Below are 18,535 nucleotides of genomic sequence, written 5' to 3'. Positions count from 1 at the left end.
AGGGGGTCACATTACACTTCCTCTGCAGTGATTCCCACAGAATCAAACGCAACAAATCCTCCTCAGAGTTCAGTTCTAATTCACAAAACAAGATATCACCGCTGAGCCAGATTTAAGCTTAAAGAACCCGCTTTCTCACTATAATAACTATATACACTTTCCTCACAATCAGCAACAAAATAAACCGTAAAAGCAAGCAGCTGGCATGTTGCCTGAGTGAGTGCTTTGAAGGCAGCGAGCGCAAGGCCAGAAGACATGCCACAACACCATCAAAACAATGACATCTACCAAAGGAATGTAGGACCTGGGTGATAACGCTCAGCTGGCACGTGTTAAACAAGCTGTACTGACAAGAGGGTCGACCTCAGGAAAGACAGCGCTGACTCTTACTCCATTCTCAGCTCAACGAAAATAAAACAAGCACCAGTGACGAGATATACAGTAAGGAAATCCTTTCTACAGCCACATGGGGGACCATGTGAAACTAACTGCTGCGTACACACATCGTGCCTTAAAGGTATAATCTGCAGTCACATGGTCAGGTTGTTTTAGACATTCAAAAAGTGCCCGTTTCTGATTGTTTCATGGCGGTCACGTTCATCCACAAACCTGCAGGGTGCCACAGCAGGACGAAGCGCGCCATGCTGCATTCATTCTGTCTGCTGCTTTACTGCCTGCAGGCCTGTTGGGTCTGAAAGCCGGAGGGGCGTGACAGGGGAGCGGTATCTGACCTGGGAAGGAGAACAGGCTGCACACCCTGTTTATTGTCTGGGGGGGTTGCACCACCACATGAGGTCCAAATACTCTTTGTTTATGCCCAGAAGAGCCCAGAAGACAGCAAATTTAGAAGATATAAGACATTAGAGGCAGAAGCAGGCTCTCTATAGATAAAGACCCCACCTCCAATAGATGCAGTTCCATCACCACACGCTTCTAGTGGGTCATAAGGGATGATTGAGAGGGATTTTTAAAGAATAATGTTTGGTATATACTTTCTTTGTAAATGGAAATCAAAATGTATTGTCATCAGCACATAATGAAATTTAGCCTCTGCATTTAACCCATTCTTATATTGGGAGTAGTGGGGCATGTGATTTATCCTCAAACACTTGTTTATATGTCATCTTTCAAAAGTGGTAGTAATTCGACCAGATAAGGACGAACACAGGCCTTCAACGTTCCTCTCAACATGAGTCATTCACACTGCAGAACACTAACTTTCCAGCATAACTCCAGCAACCTCATGCGGAAACAAACAAACTCGAGGCACGTCCTTGAAGATTGACTGGAGCAATAAAACTGTGACATGTCCCTGTGCTGTTCAGGGAATTACGTTGAATTTCCACAGGCTTGATTTAAATAGCCAGTGTGCTCTCAATTATTTTTCTCTCCAAGAGCAGGAGTAACTGTCCTGCTAGCATTATGGTCTCACATACTGTAGGCCACACTTCCTGTATCCGGCATTTTCCTCTTCAGTAAAGAAAATGTGCTCCCCGAGGGCCAGAAAAGTCCCTGCATAAGATTTTCTTTTCCAAGGCAACTAAGTTTCTTTTCCTAAATAACTGGAAAACTAAAAGAAGATCTGCTTGCTCTTCTAAAATGTTTTTTTTTTTCTTTTTTAAATGGCGTGCTCCAGGTTGATTCTTTGCCACTATTCTCCATTCATTCCCAATTAGAAGGGACCTGAATCCTCCCGCAGTTGAATTTCCAGAGACAGGCTGCTCTCAGATAACCATTTCTATTCTAAGGACACTCCATTCTTCACCATGATCCTCTATCCATTCCCAACCTGGATGAGGCCAGGATCTTCCCACAGTTAGTCACGGGACTGCTGGCAGGCTGAGGGGACTTGGAGGCATATGCGCCTTTCCATCTGTTGCTCACTCACTGCTTTCCAAACCCCTTCCTCTGTCAGCGACCATCTGCTTCCAGCCCTACCCCACCGGCAGGAAACATGAGCACTTCCACCATAGGATACCGATGATGCACCAAAAAAAAAGAGAGGGAGAGAGAGTGCCTATGGGAAATTTAATTAACTGCCATCTCAGTTCTATAAAACAAAACAAGATGATGTTGATAAAGGGAGTTATAAATATCACAACACAGTACAGGATTAGATGTGGGGCTGCAACTAACGATTATTTTTATCTTCCATTTACCTGCCACTACCTTTCTGGATTAATCCATATTGTTTGTTTATTATAAACATTATTTTTTTTTTAAAGGTACATTATGTAGCATTTTGTGGGTCTGTGTTAGCAGAAATGGAATATAAGATTCATAACTATGTTTTCATTTGTGTATAATCATCAGGAATTAAGAATATTTGAATGTTTCAAGTATATTTTACATAGTGGCCAAACGATGGAATTACACCCTCTAGGTCAGTCACATGAGACCATGTAGAGTGTCTGTGGGATCTTTGACTGTGTTTGAACATTTTATAGTAAAAACATTTCATCTGGAACAGAATTGGCAGATTAATCGCTAATTCACTTTAGATGCAGCCCTAATGGTTTTGTTTTGTATGAAATGTCTAATGTGAGATTCAAGGATTCACGTTTAATTTACTGTCATTATGTAACACAACATTGGACAGAGAAATGCCATTTGCTACACAAGAAAAACAAGACAAAACAAAACCCTCTGTGCATTCCTGTAGCGTATCAGAAGGAATGTAAACAGCAGCAACAAAAACAATTCTCTGGGCAGATAATAAAGCTGGCATCTTAACATTAAACACTCAAGATCAAGGAAACATTGTCTTTCAACTTTGACCAAAACTTCAAAAACAAATTCTCACAGTTGAGAGGCTGAAAAAATGTCTCGTTAGTTCTGCTCTACTTTGATCGCACCAAAATACTATATGGTGAATTAATCCTGCATATTGTACATTATTACAGCATGCTTAATGTAAAATCACATCTTCTCAATTGGCCAGACTGGCTAATTGCACAATGTGAGAGAGAGAATATTTCAACCATATTAAATCACCACATATCCCCAGAATGCTTTTTTTCTAAATCTAACAAAGCTGCTTAAGGATGAGCAACCACAGACTCGTGTATGGTTGGCACAAGCACATATCTCTTGTTCTCTATTGAAAACCCAGTGATTCAAAACGAGCTGAGCCCACAAACTCGATGGCTCTTCCCTTCAATAAAACATTAGACCAGAACTACTCCACACTACCCATTAACCACGTCAGAATACGACAACAACCCTCTACTTTCTGTTCATAAGAGATTAGGGTACTCTAAATTTCCCCTGACCAGCCTCACCCCCGCCCCTCCACATTCAGAACACAAGAAAAAAATTAGCTGTCCATCAATGGGAGAGAGAGAGCCTTTGTTCCATAGCACAATGAAGGACATTCTGCTGTGGAGGATAGCGCCACATTCAATAAGCCAATACTATGGTGCTGCAGCAGAGAGGGGACAGCGGGGCCGACGCAGAAATGACACCCTGACCCTGCAGACCTCCCAGACCGAGGCCATTTACAGCGCTCCGGTTCAGCTCATCTCTGCTGACCCGCAGTCAAGAGACGGGTGCCATGTTAAAACGCATTTCAATGGGGATGGAATGGAGAGTTTTGAAGCTACAAGATGAGAGAAGGTTTAGAGGCCCATCCGGAAACAGGGGGTCTATTGAGAGGGAGGCGTGTGCAGATCCTGTTATCTGGTGTGCATCTGTTTGGGGGGGGAAAGTCTGTTACTACTACACTCCCAAGAAAAGACCTGTGACGTTAGCGTGATGGCAAGTGTTTGTTTTTTTCAACACCGACTAAATAAACAGGGCTGGAGCTTCAGTTGCTACAGATGACATGGAAGCTACATGTAGATCAGGTGTTAGGATTAATCTGTATTATGTCACATATAATCATCAAAAAGGCTAAAACGGAGAGTTTGACACATTCATGACGTTGATGAAATGTAAAATGGATATTTTCTGAGAATGTGTGTTTTTCCTTAATTTTTAGAAATACTCACTGGCAGCAAAATAACAGTATCAAGAGGTCCATCAGTGTTATTTACTTACAGTGACACCCCATGTTCAATTCCAGCATCGTAGTTGAAAAGGCAAAAAAATATATATTTTTTTAAATTGCACACAATGACATTTTTACAATATATTTAAAAAGAATAGTTTTTGGAATACAGTTATTTGTTGCCTTTCAAAAATGTATAGAATAAAGATATCACTGATTAGCTGCATGCTAGCTTAGCTTAGCATGAGGAAGTAAAGAAGCAGTAAGGGGAAACAGCTAGCTTAGCTTCATCTCAGATTCACCCATACTGACACTCATGTACAAGTACATTTTACAGGGAGTTCTGTCGAAATTAAACAATAATTTCAATTCAACAATATACAACATGTTGAATAGTAAGCTTTGGAATATTTTTTTTTTACTTTGGAGAGAGCCAGGCTAGTTTTTTCCTCCTGCTTCCAGTCTATGCTAAGCTAGGCTAGCTCCGTACTTGGAGAGATAAAAGAGTACTATCAATCTCCTCAGTTAACGTTCACTAAGAAGGCAAATAAGCATATTTCTCAAGATGTCTAATTATTCTTTAAAAATGTCAAATCATGCTGAACGCTTCAAAGGTCAAGTGTGTACAATTTGGTGGCATCTTGTGATGAGGTTGCATCCAACTGAAACTTCTCACATGTGCCAAGCGTGTAGGAGAACTGTTGCTAACACAAACGCTGCATCTGGAGTGTGTTTTGTTTGAACGTCCTGGGCTACTGAAGAAACATCACATCCGTGAAGATGACCCACTCCATATGTAAATATTAATGGCTCATGTTAAGGTAACAAAGACAAAATTATTCTTAATTGTATGCAATATTAAGTAAAGAAAACATGTGTAATAATATTCTATCCCATTTCTGAAAATAGATCCTCTTAAAGGCATCACGCTGTTCCTATTATTTCAATTAAACTTGATAAACTGGTTCACGCATATGTATTGCAAATGTGTCTTCTGGTTGTGGCATAAAGGTGGTGCTATTTTAACTTAATTAGTATTGCATTTTCAACGCAATGCTACCCACAAAGAGAAACTTGAGGTGTTACAGATCAATTTCCCCGAAAAAGTGGAAAAAATAATCACGACCTGAAAATTTCTAGAGAATCTCAGTGTTTAACCCATGCTTTCTTTGTGAGTCAGTATGTAAAAAAAATGAAAGAGAACAGGCCATAGTTGGGCCTCCTCCATGCTTCACAGATGTATTTATGTAAGGCTTTATTTAGGCACAAGATCTACAACTAGTAAATGCTTACTGAGCTACTCTATAAACACCAGCATTCCACATTAACAGCAATTTATATTGACACGCCGTGTAAGTGACACAGCTGGTGGTATTGACTGACATTTCTAACTCTATAACGGTTTCTAATCCATATTCACAGATACGGTTTGGAAATATAATGAGCACATTGTAAAGACTACACTTGCCAGGAGTGGCAGCGGCATTTCCCTGACACAGATGGCCCACAGTGACAACTGTAAACCCAGTTCCTAGAATCAAATTCAACACACACACACACACACGCCCCTTGAATTAAAAAAATCTGTATGATACAACTTTGGCGGTATCATGACAGCACACCATCAACGAAAGGAGTGTTTGACATCTCTGTGGTTGTGAGGAAATAAATCCTGCTTCAGCAGCAATGGAAAGATGCATCATCATCATTCCCGGCTAGTGATTAGCAGATGAGCACTCTGCCTCACTCTTCTTGGCGACGGACAACAAGAGAGTTGCAGTGTGTAGCAGGGAGCTGCTGAGGTGCCACACAATGCCCACGGAGAGCTGCGAGGGGTTTAGTCCGTGTGCTTTGTGTATCTCTCTGTGTCGTCCCTATTGCTATCTGAGCACACAATGTCCTATTGTGCACACGCTTTAGTCCTTTCTTGAAATCCCAAGCACCCCCCCTTGAGTAGCGCTGGATTTGGGTGACTGCCCTTGCTCTGACATTGGACTCTCGGTTGGAAACATGGATGTCAGCGTGAGCTTTCGCAGTTTTTCCGAAACACGGTTATTGCTCAAGATGCAAGATTACATTACAGCGATTTAACATCATAACAATCGGCTGAAGGAAATCTCCTCAAAATACACAAAGGTCGGAAACCGTAACCGACTGCAGTGAAAGTGATGCGACTTCGAGGCTTAAACGGCAGGAAGGAGTCGTTTTCACCCTTCGCGATAATCACAGAATCGGACGATAAGAATATAAATTATAGTAGCAATTTCAACTCCCATTGCAAATAATCCCAAAGAAAACGATTCCCAGGATATGGTCTTGTTAATGAAACACTCCTCCACATTGAAATGAATAGCTAAATATAACTGGAATCACAGTAGAGATATATTCTCTGCAGCTGTCTCATATCGCAATGATGTGGATTTTATTCTATTTGCATACACTCAAGAATTTATTCCACCCAGTCAAATCCCTGACCAAATCTAGCTCCCAACTAGTTCAGGGTGTAAACATTACAAATCTAGTTTAGAGTCAATAAAAACACACTCAGTCACAAATAATATTAGTTTTTTCCTCAGAATAAATGAATCTGCTATTTTCAAGGAATTATGCAGCATGGACACGGTATCCAATGTCTTGCCAGATGACTGCTGGTTACGCGTTTGTTTCCACTGTAAAAGGTCAAGCTTAAAAGAGACGTAAGTAGAACTTGATGAAGAGCCAGAACAATACATGTTCTGCACAACTGGTGATGTAGAGCTTTTCTTTTTCTTGTTAATGTCCCTTTTATTTCTCCCTATGACAATGTGTGACTCAGCACACTGGATGGAGTTGAACCTGATATCAGGTGATCACTGCTGTGCTGCAATCCTCTATGTGGTATTATTTGGTCTTGCTGCAGCAGCATCAATGTCACTTCAGGTCAGGTGGCCACTGGGGAAAAGATTGGGCAGTTTAATTGCTTTGATTAACAAGACAATATCAGAAATTGGATGAAAAATTAATGAAAAAGGCGGAGCTACCACTCATTAAACGTCTTTCCATATAGACTTATGGTACTTTAATTTTGAAATCAGTTTTTATGCATATATTAATTATTATATTAATTCTGTCCTTTTAGTCACTGAGCGTAAATATTTCCTTTTTTTTTAGATTTCTTTAGCAGCTTCCTGCAGTTTTTGTAAGTCAACCCGTTGGTCAGTGTGTCTATTACATTATAACTACGGAATACGTTCCATCATAGGACACAGTTGCAAAAACGAGCTGTATGCTCACATGGAGCTGAAGCCTAGTCCTCACCTTATTCTCAGACTACAGACACAGTTTCATTGACACAGCCATTGAAAGCATTTTATGGACGAGGCCGAGATGTTGTCCAGGAAATATGCACTGCTTTCAATCTCAATGTCCCCCCAAAGGAACATTCTGCAATTCAATCGTGTGAGAGGTTGCATGAAGGCTTGATATTGTATGAATACAAATGGGACACGTCACCTTGATGACGCCGAAAAACATGGGATGTACAAATGACAGTTTTCATTTTACCATTTATTCTGCCTGATTTGAAAGTCTTGCAGTGTCTTGCCTTACAAGACAGGAAGTAACTTTCAAATAATGTATTCATTGTTTTTGTCAAATCAAAGAATTGGTTGATTGAAACCAGGCATGTTATTAAGGCTTTGCTTACGTGTGCAAAGGCTAAATAACATGCATTTTTTATGTATCATCATACAATATTGATGTATGTGTGTAAATTTAATATGCCAGGTTGAACACCAATGTGCCGTCCACTTTGTTTGACTTTTTTTTTACACCCCTGGGCTTCATAAAGGGCTTGAAGAGTCAGCGAGAGAGCCACAAAGCCCATGACGATTTGACAGCGGGACAGAACTTAGCCTGTATGCGCCTTAAAGTCCTTGACTGTGGACGTTGGGATTTGTCCCTGGTTTTCCACTCTAGCAACCGCACCATCAAATCCGGGGGATTTTAGGGTCATTGAAGGTTCTCCGTCATTCAGGTCACAGATCTTAGACATTTTCAAATTGTGATTACCGATCAGGCTAAGTGGGTTCCCTACAAATTTGTTTGGCAAATGTCTCAGAAATGATCACAAAGTGACATGAACATTTGGGGCCAGGTAGTATTCTAGCATATAGTTGGTATCTAGGCCTCTGAGTAAAACAATACTGAAGCCACCATCTTCAGTGTGCACTGTACCTGATGGGAACTTGGAGGCAATTTGGGCCCAGCAGCAGCAAATCTTCGCCCAGGGGCCCTGGAGACAGGTGCTTATCCAAGCCTTTGGATAATCAGCGGATCATCTTCAAGGCAGTGTAACAGTGTTTCCACCAATTGTAAAGCACTTAGCACTTCTTTATAGTTTCAAACTGCAATTTTGTATGCACATTTCCTGACCTGGTCAGTCTCACAGCTTATCATCAACTACATCCTGTCTTAAGAAGATCAGCTTCAGTCCCCTCTTCATAAACAATGTTTTAAAAAGACAAGAGGAAGAAAAATGCTTTTTGAAATTGGCACAGACGCCAAGGAGCACCCTGAATATCAATCACCACAAAAGGAACGGTGTGAGGCAAAACAAACATACACAAGACCCAGCACAGCGTGTCAACATCATACGATGGTCTTATTAATCAACAAAACAACAGGGAAACCTCAGTAATAATGGGGATTCATTTTGCAAGGGCTGTGATTTATATTCACTCTTTCTCCAGCATTTTCAGCTAAATGCACGAGCCGCTGGTTCCTTAGCAACAGACTCTGCATTGATGCAAGATTGAAGAGGAACAGCTCTGCAGTTACACACAGTGCAGGTGAAGACAAGTCGGACAATGTCTCCTGTTGCAGCTGTTCAAAGCCTCGGGAAGTTACAGCTATTCAGGCAAACTGCATCTCATTTAACGGCAGCAGGACGCACATCAAAGCTAAGAGAAAGGACACCAAAATCTATTACACCTACTGACATGCAGTTCTTCATACACATATCAAAGTGTGCCCCTATGTGTTTAACAGATTCATAAATACACAGTTATGGGGAGTATACTTTGCATTTCTGTGCCTGTTTTGTTGTTCAGCACTGGATTTTTGCTTTGGGGTTAAACAATTCCCAATTTTACCATTTTTGTACAAGCCTACAGGTGTGTACCCAGTGCCACGTTAGAACAGTTTTGTTTTTATTCCCAAGGATACCCGGAAAAATACAGGAGATGCGACATCCTACTGAGAGCTTTCTGATCTCAAACATCAACAATAAGCATCAGGTTGAGCTTGCTGCTTCTCAGAATCAGAACCCAAGGGCTTGGTTCTAATCTTTGTCCTAATCTTCAAAAAAGACACGGCCGGCAACAGAAAGACAGAACTGCAGCAGAGGCAGTCCATATGTCGTGTTTAGAGAACAAAAAAAAGGTACAGTGGCCTTCAGCCATGACACAATAATCAGGAAATTGTTCTGTTTAGAGGGTATTTATAAAAGGGCATTCTGGGAAAATAAGATTCTGTAGCCGAAGTTGAGACACAGCTTGAAAGACAATGAAATGTGAAGTTCAAGCCGCAAAATGATGCCTCGAATGCTTTTTATTTTTATGACATCTAAAACTGAAAAACATTGGATTATTGTATCAAACCGATTCATGCATAATTCAAACAAAAACCCTAATGTTTTTAAGAGGTACATTTCAGAGATAACTCATAAAAGCCGCCAGTGTTGTCCTATCAAGAGGCAGAATAAAGACTTGCTTCATTGAGAAAATTATGCAACAATCCTGAAGGCACCAGAAAAAACGGAGAATCATCCTTTCTTCAAAAAGGTTCCACTGAGACCTCGCAGCCCACCAAGTGATGCTTATTTTCATAAGGATTACTTTTTTGTGTTCATTCTGACCTACCTGAAAACGACGGACACTTCATGGCACATTTTAGTCACGGTAAATATCGAAAATGCTATTTAACAATCAGCAATTAAGCTAAACAAAATCTGTCCCCGCCTGCTCTGTCATTGACATCCTGGAATATCCAGAAACATATTCTGGGTTTTTTCAAAGTAAATATTGTCAAGATCATCTAACAATCCTGAGGCCTGTTGATAAGCTTGAGTTATCGGTATGTCAACCAATCTACATTAAAACCAACATGTTGATATCTTCCTTTTTTTCCATTTCCCATGAATCCATGCCATTGGCATGCTGCCAACTCCTCACAGGATATGTAGTTGTTGAACGCTAACAAAACTGATATATTTTTGTTAAAATGCTAAAAAAAGAACCTTAAATCCTACCTCCCAGTACCGAAATACTAAACAATAACATTGTTTTCACTGTCAACGCTCACTCAACTTCTATCAAAAAAAGCATGTTTCACTGATAATCCGTACATTTCATTACAAGCTGCACACATTGATGTATTCTAAAAGACTGCTGCTTTCTGTGACCTTAAACTTATCTCAATCAAGATAGCGCTACCACATACAGCGTTGGAACCAATAGTGCAGCGGCGTACATCCAGACAGATGCTGTAATACTCCTCCAGACCCCTGCCTGCTGACTTTGATGGACTGCACACTGACTGCTGTGTCACACACAAGCCATTGATCGGATACATGGGTGGGTGAGTAGCAGGGAGAAACGCACAAGGAGCCGCCACCGTAATTTCACATCCGACAGTGCATCATCCGCACTTGGACCTGACAATCATCTTGTTTACAGGCCTCTGTCACCTTTCTCTGGATATCCACCACTGTGTTAAAAGTATAGTGAGAACACACCCAGTGATCTAATTCTTGTGGGGCTCTGCATTGTATAGGGCATCATTTGTCTGATGCCACATGTGACCTCACATTGGTCGCCCCTCTGCTGCACTGACCTCGTGGGCTCAACGTGACAAATTAAGTGTAGTGCAAATGTCATCAAACAGCAGGAACAATGAGACAATCCGTTGCGAGTGCAGCTGCAACGTGGTATTGTTAACACTGCAGTGTGTGTGTGTGGGGGGGGCAACTCAGTCCTGGAGCAGGACTATGAGATCGGCTACGCCCCCAGCCTCCAGGCGTGATTGTTGACACTGTGCGACCATGACAATGTGTACATAAAAGGACACACACACACACACACACCACCAACCCGCCCCAAAACCCTCAATGAATGAGAAGCACCAGACCAGTGTGATCTCCAAAACCCCCTACTCACCTTCGATGGAGATTACGTGCTCTCGGATCTGGTTCTGCAGGGCCAGGTCATCGATGCGCTCGATCAGGTCGTAGATCGCGTAGATGTTCGGGTGGACGGACTCGAACCGGTGGATCTCTGCCCTGATGGCCGCCGAGTTGGACAAAACAAACTGGGAGCCCGCCGAGCAGGTTTGGGAAGCCTGGCCCGACACGGTCCCCGAACCGAACTGACCGGCCCCTGAGCTCGCAGACGATCCGGATCCGAACTGGGACGGGATGGACTGGGGCACCGGGACGGGAACGGGCGCCGGGACCGTGCCCGGAGTGGGCATGGCCGGCTGCGACTGCTGCGAGATACCGGAACCTGGGACGCCCGACTGGAAATTCATCTTCTTCTTCTCTTCTTCTTCTTCTTTGCGCGACTAACTCTTGTTTCGCGTGTGTTCTTTTTTACAACGGCTACGCGAACGTGCGGACTAGAATTCGGGGCTCGAGCGACGCGAACAAAAGAAGTCCGCGCGAACTGATGGTGTGCAAAACGATCGGCGCAGAAGCATCAATAGTTGGTCGCCAATTGCAACAAAACGCGGCTCTCGTTCATATTATTAAAACTTGACTGTGATTCATTTTCCGTTATTGGCCAGATCTGACCAGGGCCCTTCTTCTTCTTCTTTCTTTTTTTTTTCTGTCTGTGGCTCACAGACCCGCAATGCCTACCACTTGGACACTCCTTTATGGGCTGCACCGCTGTTTCGGTCAAAGCCGTTTCCCTCTGTTTGGAGGAGACAATGGGCTCGGCTTCAGCACGGCGCCCTGGTCCGCTGCCTTCAATGCGTTGTTTCTGCGCCGCTGAAATGAAATAGCGTTTAGTCCTCTCTGGTCCAAGTGGTCCCTGCCCAGCGCCCTCCTCCGCAAGCTGAAACGTCACCCAACACGTAATTGTACTGGGGGGGGGGGGGGGGGGGGGGGGGATCGCAACGTGCACATCATTATAATAACCTACCTGACAGTTATGCAACCACAAAAAAAAGCAAGATAACACAAGCTGCAATTACATTAACAGTATCATCTTTGTTATTGTCTCGACTGGTATGATACACAATTTTAAAAACACGCAGGCCCTTTCACGCCTACACGCACGCGCACACGGTTACGCACAGCATGGTCTTTTGAGAGATATCTTTGCACCAGCATCAATAATGACGAATGTTTATCGCCTTATAGCTCTAAATGTCATGTCATCAACAACTTGTATATCTATTATGGCTGGATGTCAGATTCAACCCCAGCTACTGCGGTGCCATCTCTTTCACACACTCACATACGTATTATGCAATTGGTAACAATCATGACAAGTAAAAAATAATACATTGGGTAAACCATAAAAGGGAAGTGATGAAGTCAAGTCGTCCAAATACCTGGACGTCACACAGACCAGCTTCCAACAACAACACGCATACGTCATTGAATATAACTGGATCTATAAAAAGGCCTTGCATTAGGGAGTCTTTAAGAAGTGGGGTGATATGGATCAGAATGGATCTTCTTTCATTAAAAAGCAAGATACGGAGCCACCTGGTGGCGTGAATGCGCATTACAACAACAGCTGTTCAAGGCCAGATGACTGTCCCAATCAGTCAGTTGTACCGTTGGTGCAGCAGATAGGGACTGATCCAACACAGGCCTAGCTAGGGACAAAACGCATGTAGTGTGTGTCTGCATACTTTCAGGTACAGTGACTCCAGTTGTTGATGCAGAAAAGAACAAAAACCTGCAACGATTTATTAAAAAAGGAGAAAGTGTTATATAAAGTTAGTGATTCGCGTATAATTCAGGATGGAAATATTGTAGTTCCTGAACCCCCAGGCAGCCTGAGGCTCCGAAACTCTTTTTTCACATATTAATAATACAGAGTGCAATAAAAATGTCTTCTTCTCCTTCTGCTTGTTCCTTTTTTCGTCTCGGTAATAGGCTATAGTTGGAAGCATAGCTTATAGAGGTTTATATTGGTGTCTAATACAAAAACACTCATCTTAGCAATTTTCACTTTTATCAAAAGGGGGTAGTATGGCAATAGTTTCTCATGCTATTTAAGTGGTTGCCATGGTATTAACTTAATTTTAATGCTTCGGGGAAATCTGTTTCCCCCCTCTATGGTAGGTTTGTTTAATTTATTATGTAACCAAACCTGTTGCGACAGTGGAGATGATAATGCATATCTCTGAACAACTGCAAGATGACACGGAACATTTTATTCTTCGGTGCAGCAGCGTAGTCTGAGAAATTATACACTCAGTAGCAAGAAGAACCCGCTGTTCCGAGGATCATGATCATTAACTGTGTTTTTTCACGGCCCGTGTTGTTCTGTCTTTTGTTTCTGTGCTTCTCTGTATGATGAAGGAGATCTACTCCCATCTCCAGAAGCCACTGTTACATAGCCGTTGAACAGTCAGTGTCACATTGTCACCCATTACATGCCTCTCTTTTTGTAACTCCACTTCTGCAACGTTCTGCACTCCTCCTGCTGTGCGTGTTGTCTTCAGCCTTCTGCCACCATCTGTTGACCAAATTTGGAACTTCCCCTCTTCCCGAAACACATTACCGCGCTCATCCTGTTGCACTCCATTCTGGCCCGTAGGCGAGCTCTGCTGATGAATAAAACGCAGCAGGAGGCCACGAGTTGAATTTTGGTGCATCTCAAAATAACTTCACGTTTCTGATTATCTGCAGCTTGTCGGCCTTACTCAGAGTTTCGTGGATTATGCAGTTAATTCTCTGGCTCACTTAGTATGTATTGGCACATGGTCGTGTTGGCACTGCTATTGTGTATTATGTAATTAGGGATATGACACAAGAGTCGCCTGCAGGGCTCTCCTTTTTGGCAAATGGCCCGCCTAGCATGTCATAACATGTTACAAATGACAAATGTACACATATGCCCTAACAGAAAGAAGAAGAGAGTGAAGACTTGGTGTTTAATTACGATTAAGGCTTCATCTAATCTTTTTTTTTTAGTCTGAATACATGTCATTATCTGAGATGAGTTTAATTTAATCTCCCAATTGCTTCCTCCAAATGATCTGTGAGAGCTTCTGCCCCAGGACACTGGAGGTCCTATTGACACCCAGTGAGACAAAAATGTGGGAGAGCCAACACATATGAAACCTGAATCAGGATCCTCGTTTAAGATTTCAGAGGACTAAATCTGATCTGCTGATCTCCCCCCAGGTTAACAAGTCTTCATGACTGAAATCATCATGTAGGTCTTTACAAAGGCCTCACTATTAGGCTGGTCACATATGACCCCAGAGAAACATCTTCTGGCAATATGTAGCGTACATCACATAATAAACCCATAGTTGCATTAAATGCACATGTGCAGCTGAGCGAGGACATCAAAGGAAGAGCTATGATGCCACTCGAGGAATGATGGGAAGACTTGTCATGCTCCCAACTGGATCATCTTATTTTCTTATAATTCAAGAATTTGGCATTAGAACAAAACAGGCTGTGATAGAAAATATAAAGTACTATTGATAGGCATTTAACTTTGAGTGTGAGGACTCAATCACATGTAAATTAAGTGAATATGCTGTGCCTCCCTACAATTCACCCTTTTTGTTATTAAGTGCCACAACTCACAGTAGTCAAATAATGGTATTTCTTATCTTTTATCTCATGCGCCTTATTTATTCCTTGGAAATATATGTGAAGAATTTTAATCAAATGTACTATTCGAGGCTGAATTCAACTATGCAGGTGAATTTGTTGCATAATGACGATATATTTCTTTATCACTATATGGATTGTCAATGAAACAATGACTCACTATTTTATACATCATAGTATGTTTAAGAAAGAAACTTTTTCACCATTAATTTCCTATCTGCGTTAGTTTCCATATTTTCTGGCGGCACGGCTCTCATTCCATTGGAAGATTTCAAAACGTACACAGATTCTGTTGTGGATATAATTGTGTCTATGCTTTTACACTGCATGTGTTCTTTCTTGTATGTAGATCTTGTCCACAAACTATGAGTTTAAATAAAGGATTAACAAACTAAAGGGAAGAGCCTGGAATTTGTCAGGATCAGCTCAAGTGTTCATATGGAAGCTCAATAATATAAGTGATGTATGTGATTCAAAAGGAGTTCTGGTCTCTTTTCCAAAATAGTATTGAAGGTTAAACTGTAACAAACAATCAAAAGCTTATATATATATATATATATATATATATATATATATATATATATATATATATATACAGCGTATATACCATTGTTGTAGCTCAATGTCTTTGTCCAACAAGAGTATGCACTCTCTGACCTATAGGTGTCAAATAAAATAATAAATGACAATTACACATTACAAACATCATAAATGTGTCAAATATTATTTTTTGAGAGCAAAGAGTTAGCAGCTTGATGAAGGACAAAAATACATTCATTTCTCAGGGCAAACTATGACTTACTTGCATAAGGGATGTCATTTCATGAGCAAACTGAACTGACTGCAGAAGGAAAAGATGAGTCCCTATTAATTCTCTTTTATATTGAGGCCCTGTGGTTTGCCATCCAGACACATTAGCTTAAGCTAACCACAGGGCTTCCCAGGCACAGGCCTCCTCGGAGATTTCAGACAGCTGTGCCTCCATCAGGCCGGTGACCTCACCGGTGGTTCAAGTTCAGGTTGTTGAAGCATTTCAAACACACTGAACTGAAATGAAACATTGGCACCATGTTACCATACACGTTAATGTGGTTTATTTCTGCAAGGTTTATTTCTGCAAGGAGATCCAACAGGGTCTTCAGCGTTTGGGTACAGCAGACCAGGGAACAAGTAACTAATCAATATCAGAATCAGAATCAGAATCAGAATCAGGTTTATTGCCAAAGTAAGTTTTCACTTGCAAGGAATTTGTCTTGGTTGTGTATGGTGCATACAATAAACATGTAATAAAAAAGAGAAAAAGTACTGGAATAGAAATTTACATTAAAAAATATATAAGAGACACTATAACATATAACATAAACAAGTATGTACAATATATCAATATATTGATGTGTTGTAAAGTGCTAGAATTGACTAAACAATGTCACGTTGTTGCTCATAAGATGCACAAATGTTGTCACGGTGCCTATAAGCATCTCCAAGTCACTGATGTTTTGCCACTCAGCACAGTTCAAAGCCGATCGTAAAACACCAACAATGAGCTGGGAGGAAATTAAGGCCTTATCGGACACTGCAATAAATAAGCAGGAGATACGGGAGGAGGCACATAAAGACAAATCATTGTAGTTCAAATCATTAAGTAGTGAAAACATTATAAAAGTACTTCCTATCACAGTCTCACTAAAAGATTACAGAATATCCTATATGCTTGTTGCAATGCTTTATTTAATGTGTAACTTTGGAAGTGATCATCTTGATCAGAATATAAAACTAAGTTCGGCAAGTTTGAGCAAAGCTTGGCCATGCGACATTGATTAATGGGCATGCAGGTAGAAAACAACAAGGTCACTGTAACCGCAGTGTTGTTGTTTGGGGTTCATCCTCTTGAACAGCTATACAAAAACACACACCTAATATGGTTTTATTACCATGATATTGACTCTGCTAGTGCTTAAACCAGTAGGGTAAGTTTCCCAGACACTTCTTTGTCTGGGAAAGACGTTTTGGCATCCGAAGGAGTATAGGCCTATATTTAATTATTTAATTTACCATAGAATATATGAAATAAGTCCTTATTGTTGGTGTTCTGTCACCTTGAATCACACCCATATGGAAATTACTTCTTCATTTGCACCACTCAATAGGAGTTAGAGTCCAGCATAATGGCAGGGATTGAACCCTGATCCTCTGGTTAAAGATCTGCTTCCTATTTACACTGTTGCATCGCAGCTTAAGGTTACAACGCAAGGTCACAGTAGCCTCTTGCACAGTGACTTAATGTACTGCACAAGAGCACACTGCAAATTTTGTATTTTTTTTATGGCAAGATGATGGCGTGAGGGTTAATAAGCGGGGGAAAGGAAAAGAAAAAGGAAACACCCATCTTTTTCCATTTGGTTTGTTTGGGTTTGTGCTACAGCGACCTCTAGGGGGAGTATGTACTATACAATATTACATTAACATTAATGGGTCAATTCACCTGAATGACAATTTATAAATAAATATGTAACAGAAATTATCCTGCAGTTCAATTTGAGATTGTCAAACACAAACCACACCCCCTTAATAAAAGGTTAGTCACACTGTATGTGGCATCATTTTAATCATCCAACTCATCTGTACTAGATCTGTTCATTTTAAAATATGATGTACATAATGTAGGCCTAGGGAGATTAAAGTTTTCAGTTTGGGATGATTGACAGCAGTCCATGTATTTTGGTCTGCAACAGTGAAGACACACTAAAAAGTAAATACTTAAGCTGAAAGCTGTATTGAGCGTCTGTCTGGCTAAGTTAAAGATGTTGGTTGCATTAATGCCCCTTCCTCTGTGGGATTTCCGATTAACCAAAGCAAATGAACAAAACATGCCATTACTTTGCCTTTAACTCAGCATTTGTTTATTTATTTAGACTGTTTAGAGCATATTTTCTTCAGCTAAAATAATGTCGGATAAAGAATATATAATAAAACAATGAAAAGTTTTAGTTTAATAAACTACCACTGGATCAAGTGCCAACTGCAAGCTACCTCTCCTCTGCAGCAAAATGGGATCATCCACACACACTGCAGCCTTACATTAACCACACCCCTTCTCATGTTGCAGCAAAACACTCGACATCGGTTTTTTCTGTTATTTTCCCAGAATACACCTGGACAAGTACAGTGACGAACGCATGATGCTGATGGAAAACTCGACACGGGTGTAAGAGCCGAGTCTTTTGAACCTATTCACTGGGACGAACAATTTGATTTATTAATTTGCTTTAACGATTTTAGTAGGTTTATATATCATGCATGCAACACAAAAAATATGACTACAAGAATAAAACCCCATCAATAAAAACATGTAAGTGTACAGAATATATAGATTATACCCGGAAACAGCTCTGAGTTTTTTGCTCTAAAAAATACTTTTTAAAAAAGGACTTGATTCATCAGTCAAATGATGTCATGGTGAACCAAAACAATAAATTAATAAATAAATAAAATAATATCCAATAAAAAAACATCTACATTGACTAATGTGTAAATGTAGCCATCATGAATGCAGTAAATGAAACAGACAAAGGCAGTTTAAAATACCTTCATAACAGCTCCATTAAAATCTAAAATTGAAAAATTAGTTTGATCACATGTAGTGGATAAAACCATTTAAGGCTAAATTTAGCTAGGTTGGTATAGTTAGTATCTTTCATATC

General features: G+C 40.9%; 1 protein-coding gene across 2 annotated transcripts in view; it reads right to left on the bottom strand.

The window, feature by feature from the left end:
* The window catches only part of agap3 (ArfGAP with GTPase domain, ankyrin repeat and PH domain 3), a 103,843-nt gene extending 91,757 nt beyond the window's left edge, over positions 1–12,086 (bottom strand). Inside the window, exon 1 of one of the 2 annotated variants that reach the window (XM_084008173.1) lies at positions 11,185–12,086. In XM_084008173.1, coding sequence (XP_083864299.1) covers positions 11,185–11,554 — 370 coding nt within the window. In that variant the 5' untranslated portion in view covers positions 11,555–12,086. The remainder of the gene's footprint in view (positions 1–11,184) is intronic. The other variant, XM_084008169.1, reaches the window with a different exon arrangement.
* Between the last annotated feature and the right edge of the window lie 6,449 nt (positions 12,087–18,535).

The sequence above is a fragment of the Eutrigla gurnardus genome (genome assembly GCF_963514095.1).
Source record: "Eutrigla gurnardus genome assembly, chromosome: 4".
NCBI classification, from domain to species: Eukaryota; Metazoa; Chordata; class Actinopteri; order Perciformes; family Triglidae; genus Eutrigla; species Eutrigla gurnardus.
This window is presented reverse-complemented; position numbering and strand designations above follow the sequence as displayed.